Source organism: Prinia subflava, chromosome 1 (genome assembly GCF_021018805.1).
Source record: "Prinia subflava isolate CZ2003 ecotype Zambia chromosome 1, Cam_Psub_1.2, whole genome shotgun sequence".
Lineage (NCBI taxonomy): Eukaryota > Metazoa > Chordata > Aves > Passeriformes > Cisticolidae > Prinia > Prinia subflava.
Window position 1 is genome coordinate 153,651,015 of NC_086247.1, and position 26,572 is coordinate 153,677,586.

The following is a 26,572-nucleotide window of genomic DNA, read 5'->3' on the forward strand; positions in this document are numbered from 1 at the left end:
TAAAGCTCATCCAGTTCCAGGCCCTGCCCCAGGCAAGGACCACTAGAGCAGGTTGCTCCAAGTCCCGTTCAGCCTGGTTGAACACTCCCAGAGGTGGGGAGCCCACGGCCCCTGTGGGCACTGCCTGCCTTGGTGGAGCCTCTGCAGATTGCTGTCCTTCCTCCCACAGCCTGTAAGGACCTGTGGACAGTCCTTGCTGCTGTGCCTCCTCCCTCAGAGGGTCAGCTGGAGGGTGCCTGGTACACAGCAAGACCTGAAAATGGAGTTGGAGGGAGTCTAAGAGAAAATCGAGGACAAAATGATGCATGGCCTGGTGCAAATGAGACATGGGCATGGGAGGAGGGGCCCAGCCCCTTTGCAGGGCTGGGAGTGGATTTCTGGGGAGGGGATTGTGCAAGGTGTTTTGGGGAGCTCTGGTGGTGAGAGGTGAGGAGGGAGACCAAGATATTCCCCTTGGAGGAGAAAATGCCTGAAAGTGCATTTGGCTTAGTCAGCTGGTTTGCAGCCTCTGTGGGCTTTGTGGGGTTTGATTTCAAACACTTTGATACTGGAGTGTTTATTCCCTTGCTGTCCATGCTCATGAACTCATAAATGGTGCCATCATGCCCCTGTTCAGTGTAACAGCGTTGCCATCCAGGAAGGTTAGGAGGTACTTTGTCCCACTGGAAAGGTCTTGGATCCCCCATTCCTAGAGGTCTTCACACCCTCCTGGGGCAACAATTGAAGGCAGCCCAACCACTGCTTCTTCAGTTGGTTGTTCCAGTCATTAATTCCTCCAGCTGCTGATAGTTCCCATTTAATTCCCAATTTACATTCATCTGTTTTAAAGTTCATTTTCTCATTTGTTTCTTTAGATTGGACTAAATAAAACTTTGTTACCTGAACGTTATTCCCTGAGAAGCTTATTGTTACTTCATCATCAATTATCTCTTGATGTTCTTTTTGGGAAGTAAATCGCATAATGCTCATTAAAAGTCTCTTCATGAGTTCATTTTGTGTGGTCTTCAAAGACTTTTTATGGCTCTTCCTTACCCAGTGTTCTTAAAATGAAAATCATCAGATTATAGGCAGTGTGCTCCCACTTGACCCAGCCACAGTTCCATGAACTGTAAATCTGGTTCCTTTCTCTGCTGGCTGCTCTTTTTTATGAGATCCCAGAGTGGTTGGGTTGGGAGGAGCCTCGGAGGTCACCTGTGGTCTGTGTGCTGGAGCTCTGCTGTCCGTGGTGTCCGTCTGCTGCTCCCTGATGGGGGATGATGTCAGTCCACACCGATGGCTCCGGGTCACACAGTTATTTCCCCCGTACTGGAAACGGCCCCAAAAGGATGTGGTCTGTGGCTTTGGGCTGGTGGATCTGACTGTCCTGGCATTCCTGGCATTTGCCATTTCACCTCTCTTAGAGCTGGCATAGTGGAAGTGTTTTCCCGGATGTCTGAAGCTTCCCAACATCACTGGTAAGGCTCCAGGTGTCACAGGAATCCTCTCACTTGCTGACTTGGATCTCTGGCTCTTCTGAGCCTGGTCCTCCTGTATTTATTGTAAATGACTTTGCAAAGCAATGTTTATAGATGGAATGTTGTATGGGAATGGGTTACATGACCATGGAAGCATGGGCAGAGTTGTTTGTGTCGTGGAACCGTGGATCACTTTGGGCTGCAAGGACCTTCAGCGTTGTCCAGTCAAACCCTGCAGCACCTGAACCACCTGGAGGAGTGCTATCAGCTGTAACATGAATTGTTTAAAAACATCCAGTTCCATTGCCTCCATCCCCTGCCCAGGGGCTGATGTTAGTGAGGGCTGTGGGGTTTTGGGGGTTCCTCTCTCCCAGGGCCTGGTGTCATTGGGACAGCAGGGGAGGTCGGGGGTCCCCTTCCCATGGGCACTGCTGTGAGCAAGGGCTGCTGGGGGGTGTGAGGTCACTTTGCTTTGTTCCAGCCATTCCTGAATCTCTGTTATTCAATATTTATTAAAAATTAGCATGAGCAGGAGTGTGAGCTCACTCTTCCTCGCACCATTGTATTCAGGTTGTTTGTGCCTTTAAATAAAAGTTACTTTTAAAAATGATATTTTTAAAGTTGCTTCTGGTAATGTTTTTGCCATTTGTCTGTGTTTGCTCTTCCTGAGTGTTTGTGTCAGTGCCTCTGGTGCCGTCTGGGCCTGCTGTGCCTCCCTGTTCAGGTCCGTGCTCCCCACAGCCCCTTCCTGCTGCTCTCAGCATTGTTAGAGACTCGCTTTCCTGAAGGCTTCAGCTTCCTACACCATTTTTGATGCTTCCTGTGTTCAAGATCTTATTGACATCTGTTTCCTCCTCTTTCTTCCTACTTCTTACCCATTTTTGGGCAGTTTGGATGTCACTTGCCTCCAGGAGGGTTCAGGAGTTTTAGCCAAATTGTTGTCCTGGTGTTTTTATGAAGTGTTGGCATTTGGACTCTCTGATCAATTATTATGGAAATGTGAAAACGCAAACCACAGCAAAAGCCCCAAACTGGGGCATAGAATCCTGGAAGGGTTTGGGCTGGAAGGGACATTACATCCCCTTCCATTCTACCCCCATGCCATGGTCAGGGACACTTGCCACTAGACCAGGTTGCTCCAAGCCATGTCTAACCTGGTCTTGGACACTTCCAGGGATGGTTCAGCCACAGCTGCCCTGGGAAGAAAACCCAGGTTGCCCTGCTTTCCTCTCCAGGTGTCGGGTCCTGCTGCTGCTTCCCCGTTGTCCCAGGCTCCTGCTGTGCCCGTGGCTGTGGCTGGTGGGCTCCTCACAGTGCTGGCCCTGGTGCAGCGTCCCTTCCTCTCCTTGAGCTAGTTCTGCTGGTCCCAGAGTGCGGCAGCGCTGCCAGATTTAGGTGGCACAGTAAAATAAGTTCACTTACTAGAATTTGGGTTACTTTATTACTGAAGTAGGTGCTAAGAGGCTTTCTCCAGGTGAGCAGTGTGCAGTGGTCAGAGGGACAGGGCAGATCCGGTCCCCTCAGTCCCCCTGCACCAAATGACATGTCCCTGTGCCCTGGCCGTGTGGGTGCGGCACTTGGGAACGTTGTGGTGGCCTTGGCAGTGCTGGGGGAACACTTGGTCTTGATGGTCTCTGAGGAATGTTAATGATTGTATGATTCCATGACAAGCTGTGCCTCAGCTGGCCATTGGGCTGCTCCATGCCCAGGGAGGGGATGTTGAGGCGGGTGAGTGGGTGGGCGTGCGGGGCACGGGCTGAGCCCTAGGCTGGGCGTCAGAGCCAGCAGGTATCAGAGTATCAGAGGTATACAAGTATCACAGCCATACAGTGGCAGCCGTGGTCGGGCTGAGGGCTCACGGATCTGCAGTGATGAGGGCCCGGCAGCACGGGCACCGCTGGGGATGGGCATGGCACCCCTGCCCCAGGGCCTTGAATCACCACTGTAGGCCTGGGAGACCCCTGCCCGTGCCACCACCAGCTCGGTGCTCGGTGCTGGGTGCTCTGTGCTCTGCTCTGCTCTGTGCTCTGCTCTCTGCCCTCTGCCCGCAGCGAGGAGCCGCCTGCAGCAGCAGCCTGTGAGCAGACCCGCAGCTGGAGCTGCTGCGGCTGCATTGCTGGCAGCAGCAGCCTGTGAGCAGACCCACAGCAGCAGCCTGTGAGCAGACCCGCAGCTGGAGCTGCTGTGGCTGCATTGCTGGCAGCAGCAGCCTGTGAGCAGGCCTGCAGCTGCAGCGTGAGCAGACCCGCAGCAGCAGCCTGTGAGCAGGCCCGCAGCTGGAGCTGCTGTGGCTGCATTGCTGGCAGCAGCAGCCTGTGAGCAGGCCCGCAGCTGGGGCTGTGCTGGCCGCAGCTGTGTCCAGGGTGAGTCAGAGCCACGCCGTGAGTCAGGCGCAGGCTCTGCTGCCCCGCACCGGAGCCGCTGCTGCCGGGCCCCGGCGCTGCACGGGTGGGCTGCAGGCAGCGCTGGGAAGCACCGGGTGAGGAGAGCAGGTGGAGCTGTGCCGTGGGGGTCCCAGCACCAGCATGGGAGGAGCCCAGCTCAGGGTGATCCTGCCAAGTGTCCTGCAGCGTGTCCCCTCCAGAGCAGCTCCCCAGTGCCATGTGTGACATGGAGCAGCAGCAAGGCCGCCTGTGTGACACAAGGAACTCGGCTGCAGGGTTTGGGGCGCTCATGGGCTCAGGATGGAGCAGAGGTCACCGTGGCTCTTCCCTGCTGGTACCTGTCTGTACAGGCAGTCTGGGCGGGCAGGTGTGTGCAGCTGTGCCCCGGGAAGTTCTCTCCAGAGGCCGGAGGAGAGTCTGGCCTGGAGCACACCCTGCTTTCATGGCAGATTAGCTGCAGAATTAGTTTCAGCCCTGGAGCCTTGCCAGTCTTGAGGGTGGGGACGGCTCCATGTGAGCTCCTGCTGGAGCAGGCACTTGCTGTGTCCCACAGACGCCGGTGTAGAAGGTGACATCCTTCCAGCTGCCCTAGGTCTGGGCTCTCAGAGCCGGGTTGGGATTTTCTGTGGGTGGGAAGTTGCTTTCCATCATTGTCCATCAAGTTGGACATCAGTGTCCAGACCTGCAGGAAGGGCTTTAGGAGTGTGTCTGTAATCATGGCAGGAGTGTGGCGCATGGCCAGGTGTCTGCTGTCTTCAGTCATGGGCAGGGCACTGGAATGCACGTGCCATGGAAAACTGCTCTCCGTCAGCACGTTGCCCGCTGTCTGACTGATGGTCTGTGTGATGGTACCTGATTAGAGCTGGGCTGAGCAATTTCAGTCCTTGGGTTGGGTGTAACAGCCAGGGGAGTCTGGGCCCATCCGCTGACCACAGCGGGGCCGAGGCATGGAGCACGTGGAGGGGATTTTGGGCAGTGACCTCTCAAAGTGGACCCCTGTCTGCACAGAAGGCAGAGGGACAGCTCTTCTCTCCTCTGGGAGATGTGTCTATGTTAGCTGAGGCCTTCCTGGCCACAGGGAGCTCCCCACATCTGCCTCAACAGCTTTGCTGATGCTCTCAGGGTTGCATTTTACATTGTGGTGTTCGGCAAACCCAAGATATGAGTCTGGGGAGTTCCACGGTGCTGCCAGGTCCTTCCCAGCTTTGGTCTCAGGAAAGGCTTGTGGCTGCCCAGTGGAGTGATGAGAGTGGGGTGGGACAGGATACCCTGTGCCAGCGATGGTAATTAGCACCTCGGCTCCTCACTCTCATTAGCTGACCAGAGCCACCGTGGTGCTTTGCTGTGTCAGGGAAAGGGCCTGTCCTGGGAGGCACTGGGCCAGTGCTCCCTGCAGTGCCTGGAGCCATCCCGTAATTCCCTGGTGACTCAGGAGCACGTAAAGCCTTTTCCTGCTGCTGAGGCACTGGGGAAGCCTTGGTCAGCAGGATCACTGTGTGTGCTCCAGGACCAGCTGCTGAGGACACATTGGCACTGGACTGAGCCCCGGTGAATCCTGAGCTTTCATCCCCTGATGTGCTGACATGGGAGGCTCTCTGCAAACCCAGCCGGCTGTTGAAGGAAGCAGGAGCAAACACCTGAGCGTGGTGCTGGGGCCAGATGCAGGGCAGTGGTGTGGGCAAGCACCATCTCCTCTCCTGGCACTGGGGACGGGATTCTGACAGGTTTAACAGTTAAATTCCCAGTGTTGGTAATTGTCGTTCTGTCGAAGTCTCTAATTCTGCTGTTTCCATGGAAATAGAGTGATCTTGTGATTAAGATGTGAGGCTGAGGTGGCAGCTCTCTGGTCCTCCAGCGCTGCGGGCCCTTGTTTGCTCCCTGGATTGTCTCTGTGAGAGGAGACACACCTCTGCCCTTACGTGGCAGTCTGGGTTCTGCCTTCAGAAAGGTGTCTGGAAGCCCTGCCTTGGCCCAAGGATCCTGGCAGAGCCTCCTCAGGTGCACTGAGCCGTGGCATTGCTTGTTCTGTGTCGACTGAGGGGGTTGGCCTCTGTGGAGACTGTGGGATCCAGAAGTGGGGGAGTTGGCTAATACAGTGTCAGGGATGGAGCTGACATCACCTGAGTCTGCTCCCCCAGGCTCCCCGTCATCGTCATCGGTCTCAGGCTGAAGTAGGAGTGATAAGTAGGTTGGGTGACTTGGGCACCAGAAGTGCTGATTTCTCTCCATGCTGTGGGAGAGCCGAGGGTGCCGGATCAGATCCGGAACTGGAAACCGCAGATGGCTGGAGTTCAGCTTGAGAGGAGGAGGAGGAAGAGCTGTGATGGGACCCACTTTAGTTCTGGCACCCTCCTGCACAGCGTGGTGGTGCCGAGGGGACATGGGGCTGGTGGGGCTCAGCAGGGCCTCTCCCTGCAGAGCTGCCCAGGGAAACTGGGCTCTGCAGAGCAGATCCATTCTGGGGAGGCTGGGGAACTGGGGTGTGCAGCCCTCCTCTCCCAGGTCCCCAGGCTCTCTTATCTGGCTGAGTGGCCTTGGCATTTCTGCTGCTTCCCTGTCTCAGGTAATGCCTTGAAGGGAAATCTCACAGTCACCATGGTCATAGAACCCAGAAACTTAAAGCTCATCTAGTCCCACCCCCTGCCATGGGCAGGGACACCTTCCACTAGACTTCCACCAAGCATCATCCAACCTGGCCTTGAATACTTCCAGGGGTGGTGTTACCACAGCTTCTCTGGGAAATGTTTTCATAGAGATTTGAGAATAACCCCAAGATTTCATCTGAGAAATGCTGGGACTGGAGATGCAGGAAACATTTGCTGGGTGTGGCTTGGCAGATCAAAGTCTAGAGTGCAGGGCTTCAGCCTAGAGCTGGGAGATTGATCAGCTCTTCAGTCCCTCACTCAGAGCTTGAAAAATGTACAGCTCTGGCCAAGCTGCCGTGTTTTTCCCCAGCCTGCTTTGGGAAGTGTCTGAATTGCTGAAACTTCTATAAATACCATCCCGATGCAGTGAGCGAGCATGGAAAATGTCAGTGGGAATGTGGGTTTGGCAGCCCCGGGCTCGCCGCCGCGGGGACGGTGTGACAGCCCCAACCACGGCGCTGCCGCGGCTCAGCGTGCATGGGACAGGGGCGAGGGGCCCTCCCTGTGCTGCTGCCCCGCTCTGCGTGCGCTGGGCCGGGCCTGTCCTGCTCCCAGGGAGCCGTTCCTGAGCCCAAAGCTGCGTCCTGTGTTTCTGCAGCCTCGCATGGAGCTTTTGTCCTTGGATTTGGCTGATCGTCCTCTGAGTGCGTGTTTGCTGAGCGCTGCCACAGCCCTGATGAGACATTTCACAGTGATGCTTTATGTGAAAAAATCTCCTGTTTTGGACCTGCTTAATTGGATATGATGTCCCCAAGTTCCTGCTTCAGAAGAAACAGCGAACAAATTGTTCCCTGGTGGCCTCCTCCTTTCTTCTCCTGGCATGGAAAACTTTATTCCCCCTCTGCCATCTTCCTTTCCAGGCTCCCTGTACAGTAGCTGTTCTATCTTGTCAGTCCTCTCCTGCTCCTCTTAGTATGTGGTGAGCACTGTGGGTCAGGACGAGAGTGTTGGGATATTCTGTCTCTTGTTCTCCACTCTTTACCTAGTAATGGTTAGGACTCTTTTTGCTCTTTGATTGCTGCTGAGTAGTGAACTGATCTTCACAGAATCATGGAATGGTTTTGGTTTGGAGGGACTTGAAAGCTCATCCAGTTACACCCCCCTTCCACTAGATCAGGTTGCTCCAAGCCCTGTCCAACCTGGCCTTGAGCACTTCCAGGAATGGGGTAGCCACAGCTTCTCTGGGAAATGTTTTCATAGAGCTGTTGAGAATAACCCCAGGACTTCATCCAAGTGGTGAGAACTTGAAGCTTATTTTTGCAGATGTAAAATCAGAATTGTTTGTTTCTGATTATTCCACTTCTCATCGGTCACCTGCTGTTCTGGCAGCTGGACACTCGGGATTTTAAGGTCCTTTTGCCACTCTTTCTCTTTGTTTCTGCCACCTTGAGTAATGCTTTGAGCTGCTGGTGTTTCCTTGCTTTGTATTGTTCTCCCTGTGCCTGTCACACACCCCATATTTTTCCTGTACCTTGCTCCCCTGGAGTTCCAGGGCTGCAGACTGTGGCTGCCCTGCCTGCGAGAGCTGTGTGATCTGGCCCCAGGCAGGCAGAGCTCCCCTGGAGCCTGAGCCTTGGTCTGAGCACCACTGGATCTGTCCCTTGTCCCAGGCTCTCCCCAGCCAGCTGTGTATTCCCTGTGTGTCCTGTTTGCTGATCTAGCAGCACAGCATGGCAGAGCTTTGGAGCCACCTCCTCTCAAAGCAGAGTTCTCCCAGGGAGGGCTGCCGTGGTCCTGGGGAGCACCATGGTCCTGGAGTGCGTGCCATGCTCCCTGGTAGCCCTCCTGGCATAGTGGCTGCCCTTGCTCCCTGGTAGCCCTTCTCTGGCCGTGATGTCTCAGTGCTGTTCATTCCCACCTTCTCCCCAGCCCAGCACAGAACCAGTTGCATCTAAAGAGCCCAGTGGAGGTGTGAACCCCACAGCCTTACCCAGGGCTTGCTCCAGGCAATACACAGGTACCCCAGTTGTGCTGTGGATTTTGAGGTGAGCAGCAGCACGAAGGAATGCTGGAGTTACCAGGACTGGTGTCATGGTGTTACCAGTGCTACCGGTCTGGTGCCAGCCCTGGGCATCTCCAGGGAGGTTCCCAGCAGTGTTTCGTCTCCAGCAAGGTCATCTCCTGGGAGCCATCCCAGCCCTTTCCTCGGTACCAGATTGCTGCAGATGGGGAGGGATGTTCCCTGTCCCTCACAGCCCCCACAATGTCCTGCAAATCTGGAGCAGCGATGCTGTTCCTGGGCAAGGTGTTTGGGTAATACTCACCCGTTGCCATGTGGTTTTGGAGGTTGGTGTCACTAAAGCCAAAAAAACCAATAAAATGAGCTGCAGGACTTGGGAGAGACAACACGAATTTCAAATAGAGTAATTCCAAAGAGTGTCATGTTTGTGCCCGAATCAGTAAAGGCCCATTAATGAGGGAGGCTGTGCCAACAGCCAGCCTGGCACATGGAGCAGTGGCACATCCCAACAGCAGGACTGGCACAGAGTTGATCCTAAACAGGGGAAGAGTTGGTGTTATGGCCCACAGGCCAGGAGTGCAAGTGAGCAAAAGAGGTGGAACATGAGTGGCCATTGGCGTCCAGCTGGTCCGTGCCTATGGAGATTTGGGAGGTTTATTGGGAACAGGGGTGTTTTTAGCTGTGATGTTTGTCTGTACTGTCTGAAACGTGGGGTATGGGGAGCTGTGCAGTGTAAGCATCTCCATCCCTGCTTGGAGAGGTGGAATCCTTTCTCTGGAATGGTTGTTCAGTTCTGAACAGCACTGCCAAAGCCAGGTGTTTCCAGATTCCCAGCTTTGGGCAGCTGGCACCCAGAGCTGGCTGCAGAGCTCCCTGCGAGCTGGCTGTGAGAAGATGAGCAAGGCTGGAGTGGGCTGATGCTATGCCAGCCTTCAGCAGGATCCATGGATGACTCAGGTATTTAGGATACTGTTAGGTTGATACTGATCCCTGAGAGAGCAGCAGAGTGCCTGACATAATCCGAATTAGGGGAGAATTAGAGGAGGGAAGTGGGTGCTGAGTGACGTAGTTTGATGGGATCTACTTTCCATGACATTGAGAACAGCTCTGAATAGTGGGATTAGTGAAAGGTGTTAGTGATTAAATAATACCTTGTGGCTTCTTGGTGGTATTTGAGTTTGTCCAGAGTGACCTCAGGAAGAAACTGGAGGAGTTAATGGTCAACGTGAGATGTGTGAAGTAGGAGTAAGAACTAGTGCTCTCAGTGTGTAGCTGTGAACACAAACCGGGCTGAGGCAGGTTTAGGGGGATTTCTGGGGATCCACCCTCTCCTGTGAGCATTTAGTGTCTGTATTGGGTCCTGGAAAAATCATCAGGAATGGTTCTCCCTGCCAAATCCAAGGTGGTGTGAGGAACTCAAAGCCATCCCCTTCTGCCTCGACCACATGGGAAGTTGGTTTTGGTGCTGCGGCATTTGAGGGCTCCCTTGTTGCTCTCTGTGGTCACATCAGGCAGAGGCCCCACTGTGACTCAGGCAGCCGGGACCCCTGGGACCCTGCTGGCCCTGGCCGGGACCCCTGGGACCCTGCTGGGCCTTGGCCAGGAGCTGGGACCCCTGGGACCCTGCTGGGCCCTGGCCGGGACCCCTGGGACCCTGCTGGGCCCTGGCCGGGACCCCTGGGACCCTGCTGGGCCCTGGCCGGGACCCCTGGGACCCTGCTGGGCCCTGGCCGGGACCCCTGGGACCCTGCTGGGCCCTGGCCGGGACCCCTGGGACCCTGCTGGGCCCTGGCCGGGACCCCTGGGACCCTGCTGGGCCTTGGCTGGGACCCCTGGGACCCTGCTGGGCCCTGGCCAGGAGCTGGGACCCTGCCGGGCCCTGGCGTTGGCGGCAGACACGAGGTGAGGGTTGCTGAGGCCGAGGGTGTGAGCGGGGCAGGTGACACCGGCACTGGTCCCTGCTGGGGCCCTGCAGTGACACGTGGCACACGTTCGGGAGGGTGAGCCCGTGCAGGCTGAGGTGTCTGTGGCTGCAGCCTTGGGGCATGGTGGGAACAGAGAACCAGTGCAAGACCTGCACCTCCCTCCCACCTTCCGGCTGCGGCTTGTGGCTTTCAGTTTCTGGGTTTTTCTGCTCTCCTGTGGTTGGTGGTTGGCCTCTGTGCAGAGGCCTCGGAGGCAACCCAAACCGCCTGAAACCTGAGTTAGACACAGGTAGGCTCTTTGGGCCACTGAGGTCTGTAGAGGTGAGCACTGATGGAAAGGGCTGGTGAGGCGAGGCTGCTTCCAGCAGGGGCTGCTCCAGGGGGCAGAGCTGGGACCCTCGTGCCAAAGTGAGAGCAGGAAACATCAAACTCTTGGCCAGCCTGGAGCAGGGTCTTTGGCTCAGCATCCCTCAGGCTGGGGCTGCTTCCAGTTCTCTCCAGGACCTGGGGGCAGTACCTGAGATATGAGTGGGTTCATTGAAATGAATAGTCTTACCTACAGTGTTTGTTGTGAAGGTGGGTTCCACGTGCCAGGGGACACCTATTTCTTTAACATCCCAAGGCTGGTATTTCCTTCTCTAAATCCATTCCTTGTGAGCATTGAAGTTCCACATGGGGTCTGGGGCCTGTCCCCCATGAGGGAGCTGGAGAAGGTTGCTGGGGGCTGGAGCACTGCAGTCCCCGTGCCCCAGGTGGGATACAGAGATGTTACTAACACTGTTCTCACCACTGGCTCTTGCTGTTTGCCACAAAGCAATCTCTGCCTGTGTGTGCAGATGCTGTTAGTCACTGTGCTCGCCTCAGAGGATGACGAGGTGGGAGCAGCAGTAACACGGCGTTTGTTGGGGTGCTCAGGCCTATGTGAGCATCCTGTGTTGTTAAAAAGCCTCAGTAGCTTTTTAGCTTGTGTTTAGAAAATAATTTCCTTGGCCTGCTCTGTTGTTCCTGAACAGGTGCCTTGGGGAACAGGGTGGAAGGATGGGATCTTTCTGTGGCTTCAATTATTTTGCCTGTTTCCCAGGGAGGGAGGAGTGGTCTTGGAGACCTTTGGGAAGCACGGTTGAGACCATCCCTTTGGGATTCCGGGCTGCTCCCCTTTCTGTAGAGCTTGATGACCCTCCAGTCCTGCCTTTTGCTAGGGTCAGCTCTTCCCGAAATTCTTGAGTTGTTGGTGTCTGTGATGCCACGTGTGCAGAGCCAGAGGGGCATGAGGGAGGTGCTATGTCCAGTCAGCTCCTGCATCTCCTGCCATGTTCCCCTCCTGATCTCCATGTGGATTTTCATGTCCTCTGAGTCCCATTGCTGCACTGTTCACTTCTTAGTTTCACCCTGTTGCTGTTTTTCATGCCACTTCTTCTTTTGTTTGCTGCTTTTGGAATAAACTGGAGGATTTTCACTGTTTAAGTGATGGTTATGGGAGAGATTTTAAAGCGAGGCTTCAGGACCTGAGGAGACCTTGTTTAGTCCTCTAACCAAATTTCACCTGGCCTTTTGTCTTTGGATTTTAAAATCCCAAGGAGATTTCACAATGTCTGGCCTAATCATGCCGATGCTGCTCATACCTGCATCACCAGGGGGGAGCCTGGGAATTGGGAACATGCTGGTGCCTGGAGACAGCCCTGTTCCCTGGGAACATCCCTGTGCCTGGGAGCAGCCTGGTGCCTGGGGCCAGCCCGGTGCGTGGCTGGCAGCATGGCAGGGCTGCTCACGCCCGCAGTGCAGGTACCAGACTGCCTCTGATGCAGTCAGGACACCGGCATGGACGCCTCTGCACCCACAAGTGCCTGGAGCTGGCTTCAGGAGCAGAGTGATTGCTCCTGCCTTGATCTAGTATTGCACCCTTAGGTAACATCCCAAAGGGTTTTCTTCCGGGGCTTCCCTGAGGCACCAGGGGCTGGACTGGCTTAGGAAGCACCATCCCTGCATCTGCCAGCCCTGCATCTGTCTTCCCTGCGTCTGACTTGCAGGTTGCAGGATCTGCGGCATGGCCACCTCCACAGGGTCCATGGCAGGATGCTCTCTTGGAAAAGCTGGCAGCAATTCGTGCTCAGCTTCTCTCCTTGGTGGACAAGAGCGTGGCCGTGCCCTGTTTGGGTGACATGGGCCTGACCTCATGTGTGTGGGAGGGAGGCGTTTCCTTCAGTCCCCCCGGGCTGGGGGGAGAAGGTGGCAATTTCCTCATCAGCAGCTCGAGGTTTGTGGCAGGACCTGAGCTGGGGGTGTGCAGTGTGGGAGGAGGGAGGGAGCTGCTGCTGGAGTCGGGCTCTCCTGTGACTGTTACTTACCTCCCAGCTGGTGTTAACTCTCTGCTGGTTTGGCCTGTTCCTCCTCTCCATGGAAACTGTAGGGAACAACCTGCTTTGAGGCTCCTCTCTCGGCAAGAGGCTGTGGAAAGTCAGTCAGCCTGTCAAGTGTCAAACCCAGGAGGGCTCTGTGCTGCAAAGTGGGCACAGGGACAGGGCAGGGCATGAGGGTCCAGCTGGCAGTGAGGGTCTGTGGCAAAGCTGGGACCTGCAGCAGTGCCTGATCTCTCCATCCCAAGACCCTGGGGATGTGCAGGGGCTGGGGGTTGTTGTCAGTGGAGAGCAGGAGGACATAGGCTCTTGGACCGGGGTGGTTCGCGTAACCAGGAGGAGTTGTTGGGGTGCTTGGACAGCAGAGGTTACCACAGTGGAGCAGTGTGGTGTGCAGTGGTGCTGTGGTGGATGCTGAGCCTGTGGCAGCGTGAACGTGTCTCTGCTCAGGGTCAGGGGACGCCTCTGTCTCCTCCCTCCTCCTGTTTGGGCCGAGGACGTCTGTGGCTCCGTGGTGGCCCCGTGGGGCCGCGGGCAGGGCCAGCCCCGCCGCCCCCGAGTGACGGCGCTGCTGACGCGCTGCCGGCGTGGGCTGTGACGCGGGGCTGCGGCGCTGCTCCCCACGGCCGAGCTGCGCCCCCGGTGCTCCGGGCTGGCACAGCCTCATTGGTATTCCGGGAGCGTGGCCGAGCCGGCTGGAGCTGCCTTGCAGAGCCCGTGGCTCCAGCAGGGTCCTGCCAGCGCTCGGGGTCCTCCTGCACTGCGGGCAGGCTCAGCTGCCGTCGCTGGCACTGCACGGAGCCCTCCTGCTGCGCTGCTGCAGCTGCACAGCGTGTGCCAGGCCTGGGTGCCCCGCAGCTGGCACAGTGTGGTGTGTCACCTGTCCTGCACCCTGTCCTGACTGTCCCTGGCAGGGGTACACAGCCGGGTTCACTGCCCCAGTCCCACCACCAGCACGGGCTGTGCCGGCCTCGGGCACTCACAGCCCTGGTAGCACACACGGCCTGGAGCTGCCTGGTGTCTTCATGTGCTCCTGGTCTGGCGCTGGTATCTGCCCTCTGTGCCGGCACTGGGAACCACTGGGGCCGTCCATGCTAGGAACCTCATCCCTCATGCTAGGAACCATCCATGCTAGGAACCTCATCCCTGCCCTGGCTGCCAGGCAGTGCTGGTCCCTCATCCATGCTGGGTGTGTGGGCCCCGAGTCAGGCCCCTCTGCAGAGGGACAGCGCCTCTGAACCCAGGAGGGATGGTGAGTGCAGGTGTCCCATCCTCCCAATGGGCATCTCCCTGGCAACAAAATTGCCCTATCTGCAGATCTCTGAAGCAGCAACACTATTTTTGTCTGGGGGAACACAGGGGTACCAGTGCCAGTGATTCCACTGTCACGGGGTCTGGGGAGCACAGTGGAGCATTTGACCATGGTTTAAACTCCTTTCCATTTTCAGGGCTCCACCCTGAATGTCACACCAGGGCCAACCAGCACTGGAATGTTCCCTGGCTCTTGGACTCTTCCCATGCAGCTGTTGTTAAGCCTCTCATGGATTATATTAATTTCAGCCAGATATTCATGGCCATAATGTTTGTATCATGCATGTGACTCAGAGAAGGGCTGATAAGGGACCAACTTGCTGCTGTCCCCAGGCACCTGCTCTGGGTCAGATTGCCAAAGCCCTGTTACTTCCCAGCTCTCGGAGATGCTTCTGCAGCCCTGCATAGCCCTGGGGACTCCACCCAAGCTGCTGCCCACCTTGTGAGCTGTCACCTGTCATCTGCATTAGACACAGATACAGCTCCAGTCCAACCCAGTATGGTTATGGTGTGAACTGCCAGAGAAGAAACACATTAAAGGCATGTGGGGAGTTTCAGTGATGGCTCTCCTCAAACCCTGGTGTTTTCTGGTCTCATTCTCAGAACAGTTCTTCCATCAGTTGAGGGCTGAGGCAGCTGGAGCCCATGTATTGCTGAGACTGGCAGGGCTTGAACCCATCCTGGGACAGAGATTCTCAACTTGTGTGCAGGTGCCCTGCAGCCCTCAACCCCAGGACTTGAGTCTAAGGCTCCATTTTAGCCTATTTCAGACGTTTTTTAGAATGATGTCAAGGGGATCATGTCAATATACATATCAATGCACACAGCATGTGGAAACCTTTGCCACGAAACAGCCTAATTAGGTAAGAGCAGTGTTATGCTGTTCCTGTGGTATAGACCAGTATCTTACTGGGATGCAGTAGGACAGGTGTTGTACCTGTATTTCTTCTTAGGCCACTGGAGGTTCCAGTTGAGTGTTGTGCCCAGGTTCTGACTCTGTGTCTAAGAAAGGTGGAGACCAACTGCAGAGAACTGGCAATGCTTTAAAAACACAAATAGCTTTAAAAATATGATCCCTGGTAGGACAGGGAAGGGATGTCCTAAGGGGACAGCTAAGGGGAGCTCTCCATGTTTTTCAGTAGGTTTGATCTGAGTTTGGATGGAGTCACAGATGGAGGAAGAGCTGGAGCAGGAAGGAGGTCACAGGCTGGAGGGGGCTTGAGGAGGCTGTAGGGATGGGTCAGACAGACCCTGCTGGGGTGATCCAGCATGTCCAGTCCTGCCTCAGCAGGCAGCACAAGGTGCAGCATCTCTCCAGCAGACAGTCTGTGATTCAGTGACACCTCACAGCCAGAACCTGCAGAATATTTTAAAAAACTGAGACTCATGTGGAAGGAGAACCATCTGGTGCTGTTGGAGTATGTGCTAAACCCAGGGTTTGGAAAGAGATGGATATAGACGGTGCCGTCTCCCTACAGGAAGAACTTTGCATCCCTGGGAGCACAGAGCTGTGCGCGGCGTGGTGGAAAGGAGCTTGTGAGGGTCCTGACCTGGTTCCCTGCCCAGAGCCAGGTACCTGTGCCTGAGGTACCCCTGACAGGTCGGCTCTGACAGCCTGGGCCCCACAGCCAGGCCTGTCTGGTGTTCAGGACTTTGGAAGACGTTCCCTTGAATCCCTGACTCTCGCTGCAGTGCGGCTGCTCTGGAGACAGGCTGGCAGATGCTGTGCTCGCGGGTCAGACCCAGTCTGGCAGCTCGCGTGTTCCTGTGACCTTGGCACAGATGGCAGCGCTGCAGCTCGGGCGGGTTGGCAGGCGCCTTCTGCTCAGCCCCAGGCACAGGTGCCCGGTGTCTGGGGAGGAGGGGGCGGGATGTGCCCATTGTCTGCCCCCCGGACACGGCTGTGGCGTGGGGATGGCGGCTCTGAGCTGCAGCTCTGTGCGTTTGGCACAGGTACCGGGGCTGGTGCTGACAGGTGTGAACACCTGAGGGAGGAGCAGGACATGGAGCCCCAGGAGAGGCTCTGGGTGGGGCCTCTGCCTCTGCATGTCGTGATGGGGTCTGTGGTACTGACAGGGGTGGGAGGGGACGGGGATGGTGGCACGTGTGGGCTTAGGAGAGGAGGGAGAAGGGAGGAGGAAGGGGCTTAGCCAAGGTGCTGGCTGTGCAGTAGGGAGGGGAAGAGCTCTAGGTGGGGCTGTGTCTGAGGCTTGGGTGCATCCAGGAAACTGGAGGGGTACGATGAGGCCTGCTGGGGAGGAGGATGAGGGCTCAAAGAGAAGGCATAGTCCAAGAAGGTGATGGGAGTTTGGAAGAGTGGAGTCCAAGACTCCTGTGAGGGGGAAAGGGAGGTGCTTGATGTTAAGGTGTTCCCTGGAGAGAGATGGAGAAGCAGAAGACCTGAGCTGGCTCAGCAGACAGGGCTTTCAGTAAGGTAAAAATAGTTTAAGGGGGAGTCAGGCATCTTTTTTTTTCCTCCCCAGAGGGAGCACAGATCATACTTGCAATGTGAAGGAGCAAAGCCAGGGGGAGGGAAAAGGTGTGGAGGAAAAAGGAAGAGGAGAAGGAGGATGAGCGCCCTGGGGTGATGCTGGAGACAGGGCCTGAAAGCAGCAATGGGGGGTGCTGGGGAAGAGGTGGACGGGGTACCACAGTCAGGACTCCAGTGACCCAGGAGGGTCAGTGCTTAGTGATGGTAGGTTTGGTCAAAGGAAATGACTGCCCTGGAACTAGACAGGAGTGCAGCTCTGGCTGAGGTGGTCACACTTAACCTGGTGCCCTCTGCTTCGGGCTCGGGTGGGTTCTGGAATTTGGTGCTCCTGGGGGTTGTGCTCCAGGGTGTGGGTGCTCTGGGCTGCCCAGGCCCCTGGGGTCCACACTGATGGTTTTCATGTGTCCCTGAGCACAGGGCAGCTGTTGGGCATCACGCAGCTGCTGGAGGGTTCGCTGCCCCATCACAGGTTAGGGAGAGGTGAGAAGGCAGAAGATGGCTGGATCTGGTGCAGGGCCAGGGCCGGGGGTGACGGCGCCCGGAGCGGGGTGTCCTGGCAGGAGAGGGGAGGCTCCGGGCCCGGCTCAGGGACGTCTGGCGGGACTGCGGCCGGGGAGGGCAGCGGGGATGCCGCAAGGGCCGGGTCGAGCCGGGGCCGCCGAAGGGGTGCACTGTGCCATCACGGTGCCGCTGCCGGTGCCGCTGGGGTCGTGGTGTCGCTGCCGATGTCGGTGCCGGTGTCCCTGCCCGTGTCCCTGCCGGTATCACTGCCGGTGTCACTACTGGTGTCCCTGCCGGTGTCTCTGCCCATGTCACTGCCGGTGTCCCTGCCGGTGTCATTGCGGGTGTCCCTGCCAGTGTCCCTGCCAGTGTCCCTGCCAGTGTCCCTGCCCGTGTCACTGCCGGTGTCCCTGCTCGTGTCCCTGCCCGTGTCCCTGCCCGTGTCCCTGCCCGTGTCTCTGCCAGTGTCCCTGCCCGTGTCCCTGCCCGTGTCACTGCCGGTGTCACTGCCGGTGTCCCTGCCCGTTTCCCTGCCCGTGTCCCTGCCCGTGTCCCTGCCCGTGTCCCTGCCCGTTTCCCTGCCCGTGTCCCTGCCCGTGTCCCTGCCCGTGTCACTGCCGGTGTCACTGCCGGTGTCACTACCGGTGTCCCTGCCTGTGTCCCTGCCCGTGTCTCTGCCAGTGTCCCTGCCCGTGTCCCTGCCCGTGTCACTGCCGGTGTCACTGCCGGTGTCCCTGCCCGTGTCCCTGCCCGTGTCACTGCCGGTGTCCCTGCCCGTTTCCCTGCCCGTGTCCCTGCCCGTGTCCCTGCCCGTGTCACTGCCGGTGTCCCTGCCCGTGTCACTGCCGGTGTCACTGCCGGTGTCACTACCGGTGTCCCTGCCCGTGTCCCTGCCCGTGTCCCTGCCCGTGTCACTGCCGGTGTCCCTGCCCGTGTCCCTGCCCGTGTCCCTGCCCGTGTCCCTGCCCGTGTCACTGCCGGTGTCCCTGCCGGTGTCCCGGGCAGCAGCGGCCAGCGGGGCCGCAGCGCCCCCTGGCGGACACGGCCGGCCGCGCACCGAGGCCCCATTGCCGGCTCGGCCCGGCGGGCGGTACCTGACAGGGTCCGGGCCGGTTCTGGCCCCGGTGGACGCCCCGGCGGGGCCCAGGCAGGTTCTGGTCCCGGCTCTCGGCGCCGCTCCGACGGGGTCCGGGCCGGTTGTGTCCCTGCGAGCGCCCCGGCGGGGTCCGGGCAGCGCCGCCGCTCCCTGGTGCGGGCTCCGCCGCGGGCACTGAGCGCGGCCGGGCAGTAACAGGGACCGGCGCTGCTCTGCCCGGGGCCGCAGCCCCGCAGCCCCGCAGCCCCGCGCCGCTCCGGGACGGTGCCGCCGCCGCCGCCCGTTCCCCGGACTCGGTGCCGTCGGTGCCCGCGGACGGCGCGGCGGGCGGGGCGGCCCCGGCCCCGGCCCCCGCCCCATCCCCGTCGCGGCCCCGGCCCGTTCCGGGGCGGGCCGGCCCAGCCCCGCGCTGGCGGCGCCGAGCACGGCCCGGACATGCGGGCGCGTCGTGCGAGCCCCGCGCCGGCGGCGCAGAGCGGCGGGCGTGGGGCCGTGGGGCAGCCCCGCCGCTGACCATGGCCGAGGGCTGGCGCTGGGCCGGGCCGGGCCGGGGCGCCCCGCGGCCGAGCCCCCGCCGCGCCGTCAGCGTGTGCGAGTCGCTGGACCTGCAGGGCGTCCCCGCCGTCCAGGCCGCGCTCGGCGCCGCGCAGCAGCAGCGCCGGCGGCCCAAGAGCTTCTGCGCGGCGGGGAACGGGCTGCCCGCGGCGCTGCTGCCGCCGCCGCCCCCCGCCCGCGCCCGCGGCGGCCTCCTGGACCTGCTCCGGCTGCGCTCGCCCTGCAGGCACAGCCCCGAGGGAGAGCGCGACGGCCCCGGCGAGGCGCAGCGCCCGCGCCCCAGCAGCATGACCTTCCTTCCCACCGCCCGGCCGCCGCACCCCGCCGACAGCCCCGGCTTCCTCCGGGGGGGCTCCCTGTGGGGCAGCCGCCGCTGGAACCTCTTCGGGGGCAGCGGCTGGAGCGGCTCCAGTCCTAGGAAGAACTTCAGCTCCCTGCGGAAAAGCTTCAGTTTCCGCCTGCGCCGGGGCCACGAGCTGCGGCGGTCGGAGTCCGGGGGGCTCCTGCGCCCCACGCGCCTCCGCACCAAGAGCGAGGGCGATGCCAGCTCCCTGCACACCTGCCCCAGCAAGCGGGACCTGCTGTACCCGGAGCTGAGCAGGGCCGGGGGCCGGCTGCACCCTGACCCCGTGCACACGGGGGGACTCTGGAAACTCCTCACGAGCCGCTTCCGAAGGCGAGAGCGTGGCAGCACTGGCAGCGTGTGCCCCAAGGATCCCCACGGCAGTGTTGAGCCTGTGCTCCTGGGTGGGGGTCCTCTGCGGGCTCTGGGTGAGTAGGCATAGGAGCAGTGCTGGGCTGGCGAGAGCTGCTGTGCTGACAGGGCCTGCAGGGATGGGTGGCTGTGGCCTGTTCCACCTGGACTTCTGGGCTGTGCACGGGCACCTGTTTCTGTCCCAGTGCCCTGCAGGGTTTGCACTGGGCTGCAGTGAGGTTGCGTGTGCATTCACAGGGTCGTGTCACACTCCAGTGCCCTGGGCACTGCCATCATCGATGGTGCTGGAACAGTGGTGTGGCTGCTTGGGAAGATGTGCTCCGGGGTCTGGTTCTCTTGCTGGCCACACACCTGGGAGTCAAGTACATGTGTCGCATGTCCTGCTTGCCCTGGTGGTGTCCCATCAAGGGCAGGATGGGCCAAGCCTTCCTGCCCTTGCCCCACAACATGGACTGAATGGGGAGAGCAGTGCTGTTGGTGGGCTCCCAGGCAAGTAGGGCTGTTTGGGAGGTTGCCAGAGCAGAGGTGTGGAGCAGCAGAGGGGGCCCAGAAGTGAACCTGCAGCCCCCTCTTGTGAGTGGGGGGTGCCAGGCCTCGTCTGGGGGATGCTCAGCCCCGACCACCCCAGTCAGGGTCCCTTGGGCAGAGATCACTTTTGGGAGCACAGGGACCCTCACTGGGTATGGGGCAGCCTTCAGAGAGCAGGCGTGGCATTACCAGTGATGGGACAGGGGGACAGGACCCCCGCAGGGCTGGGCATTTAATGGGCACTGGCAGCTGAAGTGGCTCTCGGGTGTTTGACTGATGGTGGTGGGGAGTTCTCCGGCACCAGGGCTTTGTGGGGCCTCAGCTGGGCTGTGCTGGTTGTGCCTCTGTGCCCTGTCCGCTTCCAGGCCCTGTGGAAGGAGCTGCAGGCGAGCCCCGTGGCCTGGCAGGGCTGAGGCGACAGCAGCATCCACAGCTTTTTAAGGCATGGAACGCATGGAGCTGGGGGCTGGGCCAAGCCCCGCCGCTGCTCCCGGGGGGCCTTGCTGGGTTCCATGGCTCTGCTCTGGATCTGGATGTTGTGGAGGCAGTTCTGTGCTTGGCTTGTGTGCCAGGGGGATGTCCTAGGGCTGGCAGGCCCTCCAGGGAACCCCCGTGCTCCTGAGGAACCTGGTTGTTCCTGAGGCAGTGGCTGTCCAGGGCAGCATCATGCCTGGACGTTCCCCAGGAGTGCTGGGTGCAGAGATCAGCACAGGAGCAGCTCTGCAGCTGCCCAGGGGGCTCAGGGGGCTCCATCCTCTACCCCCCTCTGTCCCTCAGGCTTGCTGTGCTCCTGGGGAAGGTTCTGGAGGCTCCGATGGGCTGCCCATGTGCCACGAGGCGAAGGGCCGGGATGCTGCTGCGCTCCGGGGGTTCCGGTGCTGGCAGGGCAGCCCGGGCTGTGTGCCGCTCCGGCTGGGTGGCGGGAGGTTCCCAGGAGAGGGGAGGCTGTGCTCATGGCTGGGGAATGTGGGTGTATGCGGGCAGGGAGGGCTGGGCCCTGCCCCTGCAGCGGGGGGCCTGTTCCTGCTTGCCGCTTCCAGTGGGAGCCGCGCCAGCAGCAGCCGGCCTGGCGGCCGCATTCCCAGAAGAGCAGCCGAGGCTGAGCACTTGCTTGGCGTCCTTTGCCTCTCACCTGGCTCCTCCGTGAGACAGGTAGGAGCTCCCTTGGGATCCATCCTTGGGAGACCCTGCTGAGGCTTCTGTGGGGAGTGGTGTGGGCGGCTTGGAGTCCCTGCAGCAGGGACCAGCCAGTCCATGCGGGACCACTTTTTGTTGCAGGGGTTAATGTTTGCCACCGTGGCTCGTGCGGGAGGCAGAGGCTCAGGTGTTGACCTCTCCAGGCTGCCGCTGGCACTGTGGCCCCTGGCAGGAGCTGCTGGTGCTGCAAAGCTCACACTGGGTTAGTCACACTGAGAACGCCATTCATTACTTGCCTGGTACCTGCACAGTCTCTGTACCCACCAACCCTGTGCCCTCCTGGGGATGGTGAGGTGTGAAAAGGCCTTCACTTTGCTGTGAAGTCTGCATAGCAAAGTAGCTGCTGTTTGTCCTCTCTTGTGCCCCATCTCCCTGTTGTCTCAGTGCTCAGAATGTTGGTCCGTGGCTTCCTTAGGTGGGAGCTGTGGGTCTCTGAGCCAGGGCTGAAGGGGCACGGCCTCAGTGCTGCCGTGAGGGGGCTGCTCAGGAGGTCTCTGCCCCGTTCCTGTTCCAGCCTGGCATGCCGATGGTGTTCCAAACACCCGCCTGACAACCACAGACTTTGATGCTGTGTGTGGGCGCTGCCCACCCTGCCCTGGGAAAGCTGCTGGTGCAGCCCCAACCTGCCCTCCTGGGGGTGCAGCTGCAGCTGCGGTTATGGGCCCTTGGAAACCATGGATGTAGGAGGCCCAGCACAGGGCCAAGGCAGCGCTCCCTGCTTCCAGAGCCTGGAGTGGTTTGTTTACAGCACGCTGTGATACCCACCCAGCACCACGATCTGCATCCAGACATACCCACAAAAGCCAGGGGGGTGCTCCAAGTGCTGCTCCCAGCCCTGGAGGGCTTTGGCTGGGATTGAGCGCTCAGAGGCGTGATGGGGGATTTCAGGGTTTGTTGCCCAAAAATGATGTAAAGAGCTGATCCTTGTGTAATGGGCAAGCCTTTGGGACTAGAGAGCAAAGTCAACACAGAGTCCGGCCAGCTTGGACTGACCCAGGTGATCCTGGTTCAGAGCATTTCTGGGTGTTGGCTGGTGCCATTCCAGAGAGGCTCTCTGATAGGTGTGGTCTTGGGGAAACTGGGCTGTTTTGGAATTGGAGTGGTCCCTGTGCATGAAGGGACTGTGTGGTGGGTACAGCATCCCTGATGGCTAAGGGAGCATTCCTTATCTGAGGGAAGAGCATGGAGCTGTGTCAGGGAGGCTTAGGTTGGATATCAGGAAAGAGTTCTTCCCCCAGAGGGTGGTTAGGCACAGAACAGGGGAATGGTCACTGCCTCAAGGCTGCCAGAGCTCAGGGAGCTTTTGGACAGCGCTCTCAGGCACAGGGTGGGATTGTTGGGGTGTCTGTGCAGGGACAGGGGTGAGACTTGTGGATCCCTTCCAGCTCAGGGTATTCCATGATTCTGTGATGACAGCTGTGCCCCCTCTCCCAGAGAGGCCCTGCTTTTTGAGGTTCTTTAAGGTACCTCCCGTTGCTCTCATGTTTGGAGTACTGATGTGCAGGGCATGTGAGGGGAGGCTTCTGAGAGAAGACAGGGGCTCTTTTCTCATGGATTTAGTGAAGTTTGCATAGTGAGCCGGGTAGGTCATGATAAATATCACCTCGTGTTGGTACTTGCCCAGGTTGAGCTGGGAGTGTTGGTAAGAGGCAGAGGTGCCGTGGTGGGGTTAGAGATGCTCCAGATGCTGAGGCCAGTCCGGTGTTCGCACATGGGAAAAGCTTGAGTGTTCTGGAAGGGGTCAGGGAGGGAGCTGTTGGGACAGCACTCTGGGGGGCTCAGTTCCTCGGACGAGGTCAGAGGGTGTGTGGTGGGTGCAGAGGTGTCTGAGTTAGGGAGAGGGAACCCTGTGCCTGCAGTGTTCACCTGCCAGCCCTCGTGGCACTGCACAGCTGGAGCCGAGGTCAGGCACACTGCGAACAGGTTTTTGCTGGTGAGGTGGATCCCCATGGAGTGCTGTGATGAGAGGTTGAGTTATCTGTCTTTCTGTGTCGCACTCTGCTGGGTTTTCCCTTCCTGCAGACCCTGTCCCACCTTCACAGCAGGGTTTGGTCTGGGTCTTTCTTTGAGTGTTTGGATGGGGGCTGGAGAGCAGCAGGTGCTGAGGGGTTGAAATGCCTGGATCTTCCAGAGTCTGCACTGACCTCAGAGCACAGTGACACCACCTGCTGCCAGCTGTGGCATGATGACAAAGCAAGGGTGGCAGTTCCTAAGTGTGCCCTTCCCCAGAGAGACACAGCATTGTCTCCTTTTGCTGCTGCAGAGTGTTTAAAGCTCTGCTGAGATATTCCTTGCCAAGGTCATGTCCTGCAGTGGGTTCCTGTGCTGGCTCAGTGCTGACTGGAACGCTGGCTGTGCCTGTGCTGGTCCTTGACCTGGAGAAATCCCCCTCCTGCCAGCATTGCTGGGGTAGAGCCTCTGTCAGCCTGGCTGGGGAGGGGTGGCTGTGCCCAGGAAAGGTGGCTGTGCCCGGACACGCTGCCTGTGCCTCCCTTTGATCTGTGTGTGCGGTCAGGTGGGTTTGTGTGGCCATGAGGGGCCTCGGTTTGTATGGCCCCTGCTGTGTTTGCACAGCCTCTGACCTGGTTTCAAGGCTGGCTGTAGTGTCCAGGGTTGCAGTGTCCGAGGGAGTTCCACCATGGCTTGGATGATGAGTTGGTTAATTATTAGTTCCTCTGTGGGGAGACCAGATGTGTCTGGCGCTTCTGGAGCGCAGGGTAGTGAACCTGCTGTGCATCATCCTGTGGAGCGAGCAGCTGGGGTGAGCAGCTGAATTTGGCTGGCCAGCCTCCTTCTCCTCCCAGTCCGTGTGCAGCACGTTGGTGCTGGGAGCTGTGGGTCTGTGGCTGAACCCCTCCAAGCTGTCTTCAGGGCACAGTGTCCAAGCTCTGTGATGGAGGGTGCTGATCCTGCCTCCTCGGTGCACAGCACCACCCCACAGCTGGGGTCTGCTCTATAGGTCCTGAAGGTGTCCAAGATGACCAACTGACCAAGGGACATCTGCTACAGAGTGCCTTCTTTGTGTCCCTGTCTGCTCTTCTGCATGGCAGGGGCTCTGCCCACCCCACCTCCCAAATTTCCACCTTCTGCAGGAGAGCTGCCTGTGCCAGAAAACCTCCATCAGCAGAAGCTTCTGGGGAGTAGCAGAACTGTCCAGAGTCTCCTTTTCCCAGGCCAGTTTGGACTGATTCCTCTTGTATGGTTGTGTCATGGAGCCAAGGATGCTGCTGGGCTTTGCTGAAGCTCTTGGTGTGACAGGGGTTCCCTGAGCCAGTGCTTTGGAGGCCAGGTACACCTGGGGGAGGTGTTGAGCTGCAGCACAGACAGCCTGGTCCCCTCTGTGTGATCAGGTAACAAAGAGAAGATGCAGGAGGAGTGATCAGGTATATTTTCATCTGGAATTGCAGGTGATGCAGCCAGTCCAGCAGTGAAGCTGTCCAGTAAATTGTGGCTCCCTGCTGCTACATGAGCTCCAGTGGGAGATCAGTCCCTGCAGTGTCTCCTGCTGGAGGCAGTCCCTGCTGAGTGAGCTGGCACCGGGCCCGGGTGCTGCGGGGAGGGTGCTCTGCTCTCCTTGGTGCCTGGATTTGGGGCGGTGCCTCAGCCCCGGCCAGGCTGCCCGAGGCTCGCTGTGTGCTTCCACATGGCTACAGCTTCACCCAGGAGAGCATGGGGACCTTGTGCCCGTTCCAGGGGAAGGGTGCCTGAGGGCTGGGCACCCCTGCACCCAGCGTGGTGGGTTGGGAGGGCCTGGAGGGAAATGGGGAAGGACTGGCAGCCACAGAGGGAAGGGTGCTGTTGGAGGAGGGCCCAAGTCAGTCTCCTGCTGTGCATTTTGGACCTTTCCTGCTGCTCTGGTGTGCAATAGCTGCAGTGACACACAGCATGTATAATGTCACACTGATGGGATTCGTAGCCATGAGTGCAGGGACTTGCCACATTCTGCATTTTGACAAGCAAGGATGAACACTTGTATGGACAGAGCTGACATCAGGGTCATGTCCTGGTTTCAGCAGCCAGCTGCCTGGTTTGTGGTTGTTCTGGGTTGAGAAACTGCTGGTGAGCTGCCCTTTGGCAGCTCTGTGGGTATGACCCGTGCCTGCCCGCACACACGGCTGCAGGAGCTGATGGCAGAGGAGGGAAGCAAGTGCAAGAAATTGGGAACAGAGGAGGCTCCATCGGGGGGTGTCTGAGACCTGGGTGACAGAGCCATCCCTGCGAGCGTGGCTGCAGGACACAGGGCCCAGGTGGTGTGAGAGATGTCTTGGGTCTGTGGGTGGCTGATCTGCACAGATGTGGGTCCCCCAGCTGTTGGGCTGGTGTGCCTTGTGTGGTGAGAGAAGGATGATTGGCATGTCCTGGGGCAGAGCAGGGGTTGTAAAAGGGACCAGGGGACACTTACAGTGACTGACTGTAAGTCATGCAGCTGTGGCATTGACCCCAGCCTAACACGTGGAAATGGATAGTGCTCCAAACCCTCAGGCCTTCCCCAACTGGCTGTTAGTCACAGAATCACAGAATCATTGAGGATGGAAAAGGCCTCTCAGATCATCCAGTCCAGCCATCCCCCAGCAGTGCCATGACCACCCCCAACCCGTGTCCCCAGGTGCCACATCCACGTGGCTTTTAAATCCCTCCAAGAATGGTGACCCCACCACTGTCCTGGGGCAGGGCTGGACAGCTGATTGAGGGAAGAAATATTCTCAATATCAAACCTAAACCTCCCCTGACAACTTGAGGCCATTTCCTCTTGTCCTGTCAAGTCTTGATTGCCTAGAGTACCTTGTCCAGGTGGTAGGAGGGAAGCTTCCCCAGGTGCCGCAGGGTGCAGGCAGAGGACACAAGCCTGCTCTGGAGTGTGGACACGCACGGCCTCTCTGCCTGCCAGGCACTGCCCTCTTCATCCTTAATCAGTGTGGGCAGGAGGAAACTCCCTCCCACGCAGCTAATGAGGCAGGAGAGAGGCTGGAGGCGCTGTGGAAGTGTTGCTCCAGGCAGATGTTCAAAGTCATGGTGGGGTGTCCCCCTGAGCAAGAGGCGTGTCTGTTCACTGAGGTATTACTCACTTGAAGAGTTGGTGTGTCCAGGACTGGCCCAGGGGGTCAGGGGCACACGGGGGTCTTCTGCTCCTGACGTCTGTGACCTTGGCTCCAGGAGGGGGCTCAGAGGGATCTCCAAGATCTGCATCTCAGTAACTCCCAGGCAGCTGTGAAGGAAGGGAGACTCCAGCTGCACTGTGTGAAGTGGTGCTCGCACCCTGGCATGGTGCTGAGTGGCGACTGTGGGTGCAGGCAGTGTGCTGGGCTGTACCGGGACCCCCGAGCTGTGCCGGGACCCCCGAGCTGTGCCGGGACCCCTGGGCTGTGCCAGGATCCCTGGGCTGTGCCAGGATCCCTGGGCTGTGCCAGGATCCCTGCACTGTGCCAGGACCCCCAGGCTGTGCCAGGACCCCTGGG

The 26,572-nt window shown here is 59.0% G+C and overlaps 1 protein-coding gene across 3 annotated transcripts in view; it reads left to right on the forward strand.

Moving 5' to 3' along the window:
- Positions 1-26,572, forward strand: part of AGAP3 (ArfGAP with GTPase domain, ankyrin repeat and PH domain 3) — a 109,378-nt gene that overhangs the window by 11,528 nt on the left and 71,278 nt on the right. Inside the window, exon 1 of one of the 3 annotated variants that reach the window (XM_063418467.1) lies at positions 18,534-19,447. The exons of the other annotated variants lie outside the window; for them this stretch is intronic. Coding sequence (XP_063274537.1) covers positions 18,637-19,447 — 811 coding nt within the window. The 5' untranslated portion in view covers positions 18,534-18,636. Of the gene's footprint in view, positions 1-18,533; positions 19,448-26,572 lie in introns of those variants that run through there. 3 annotated transcript variants of the gene reach the window in all.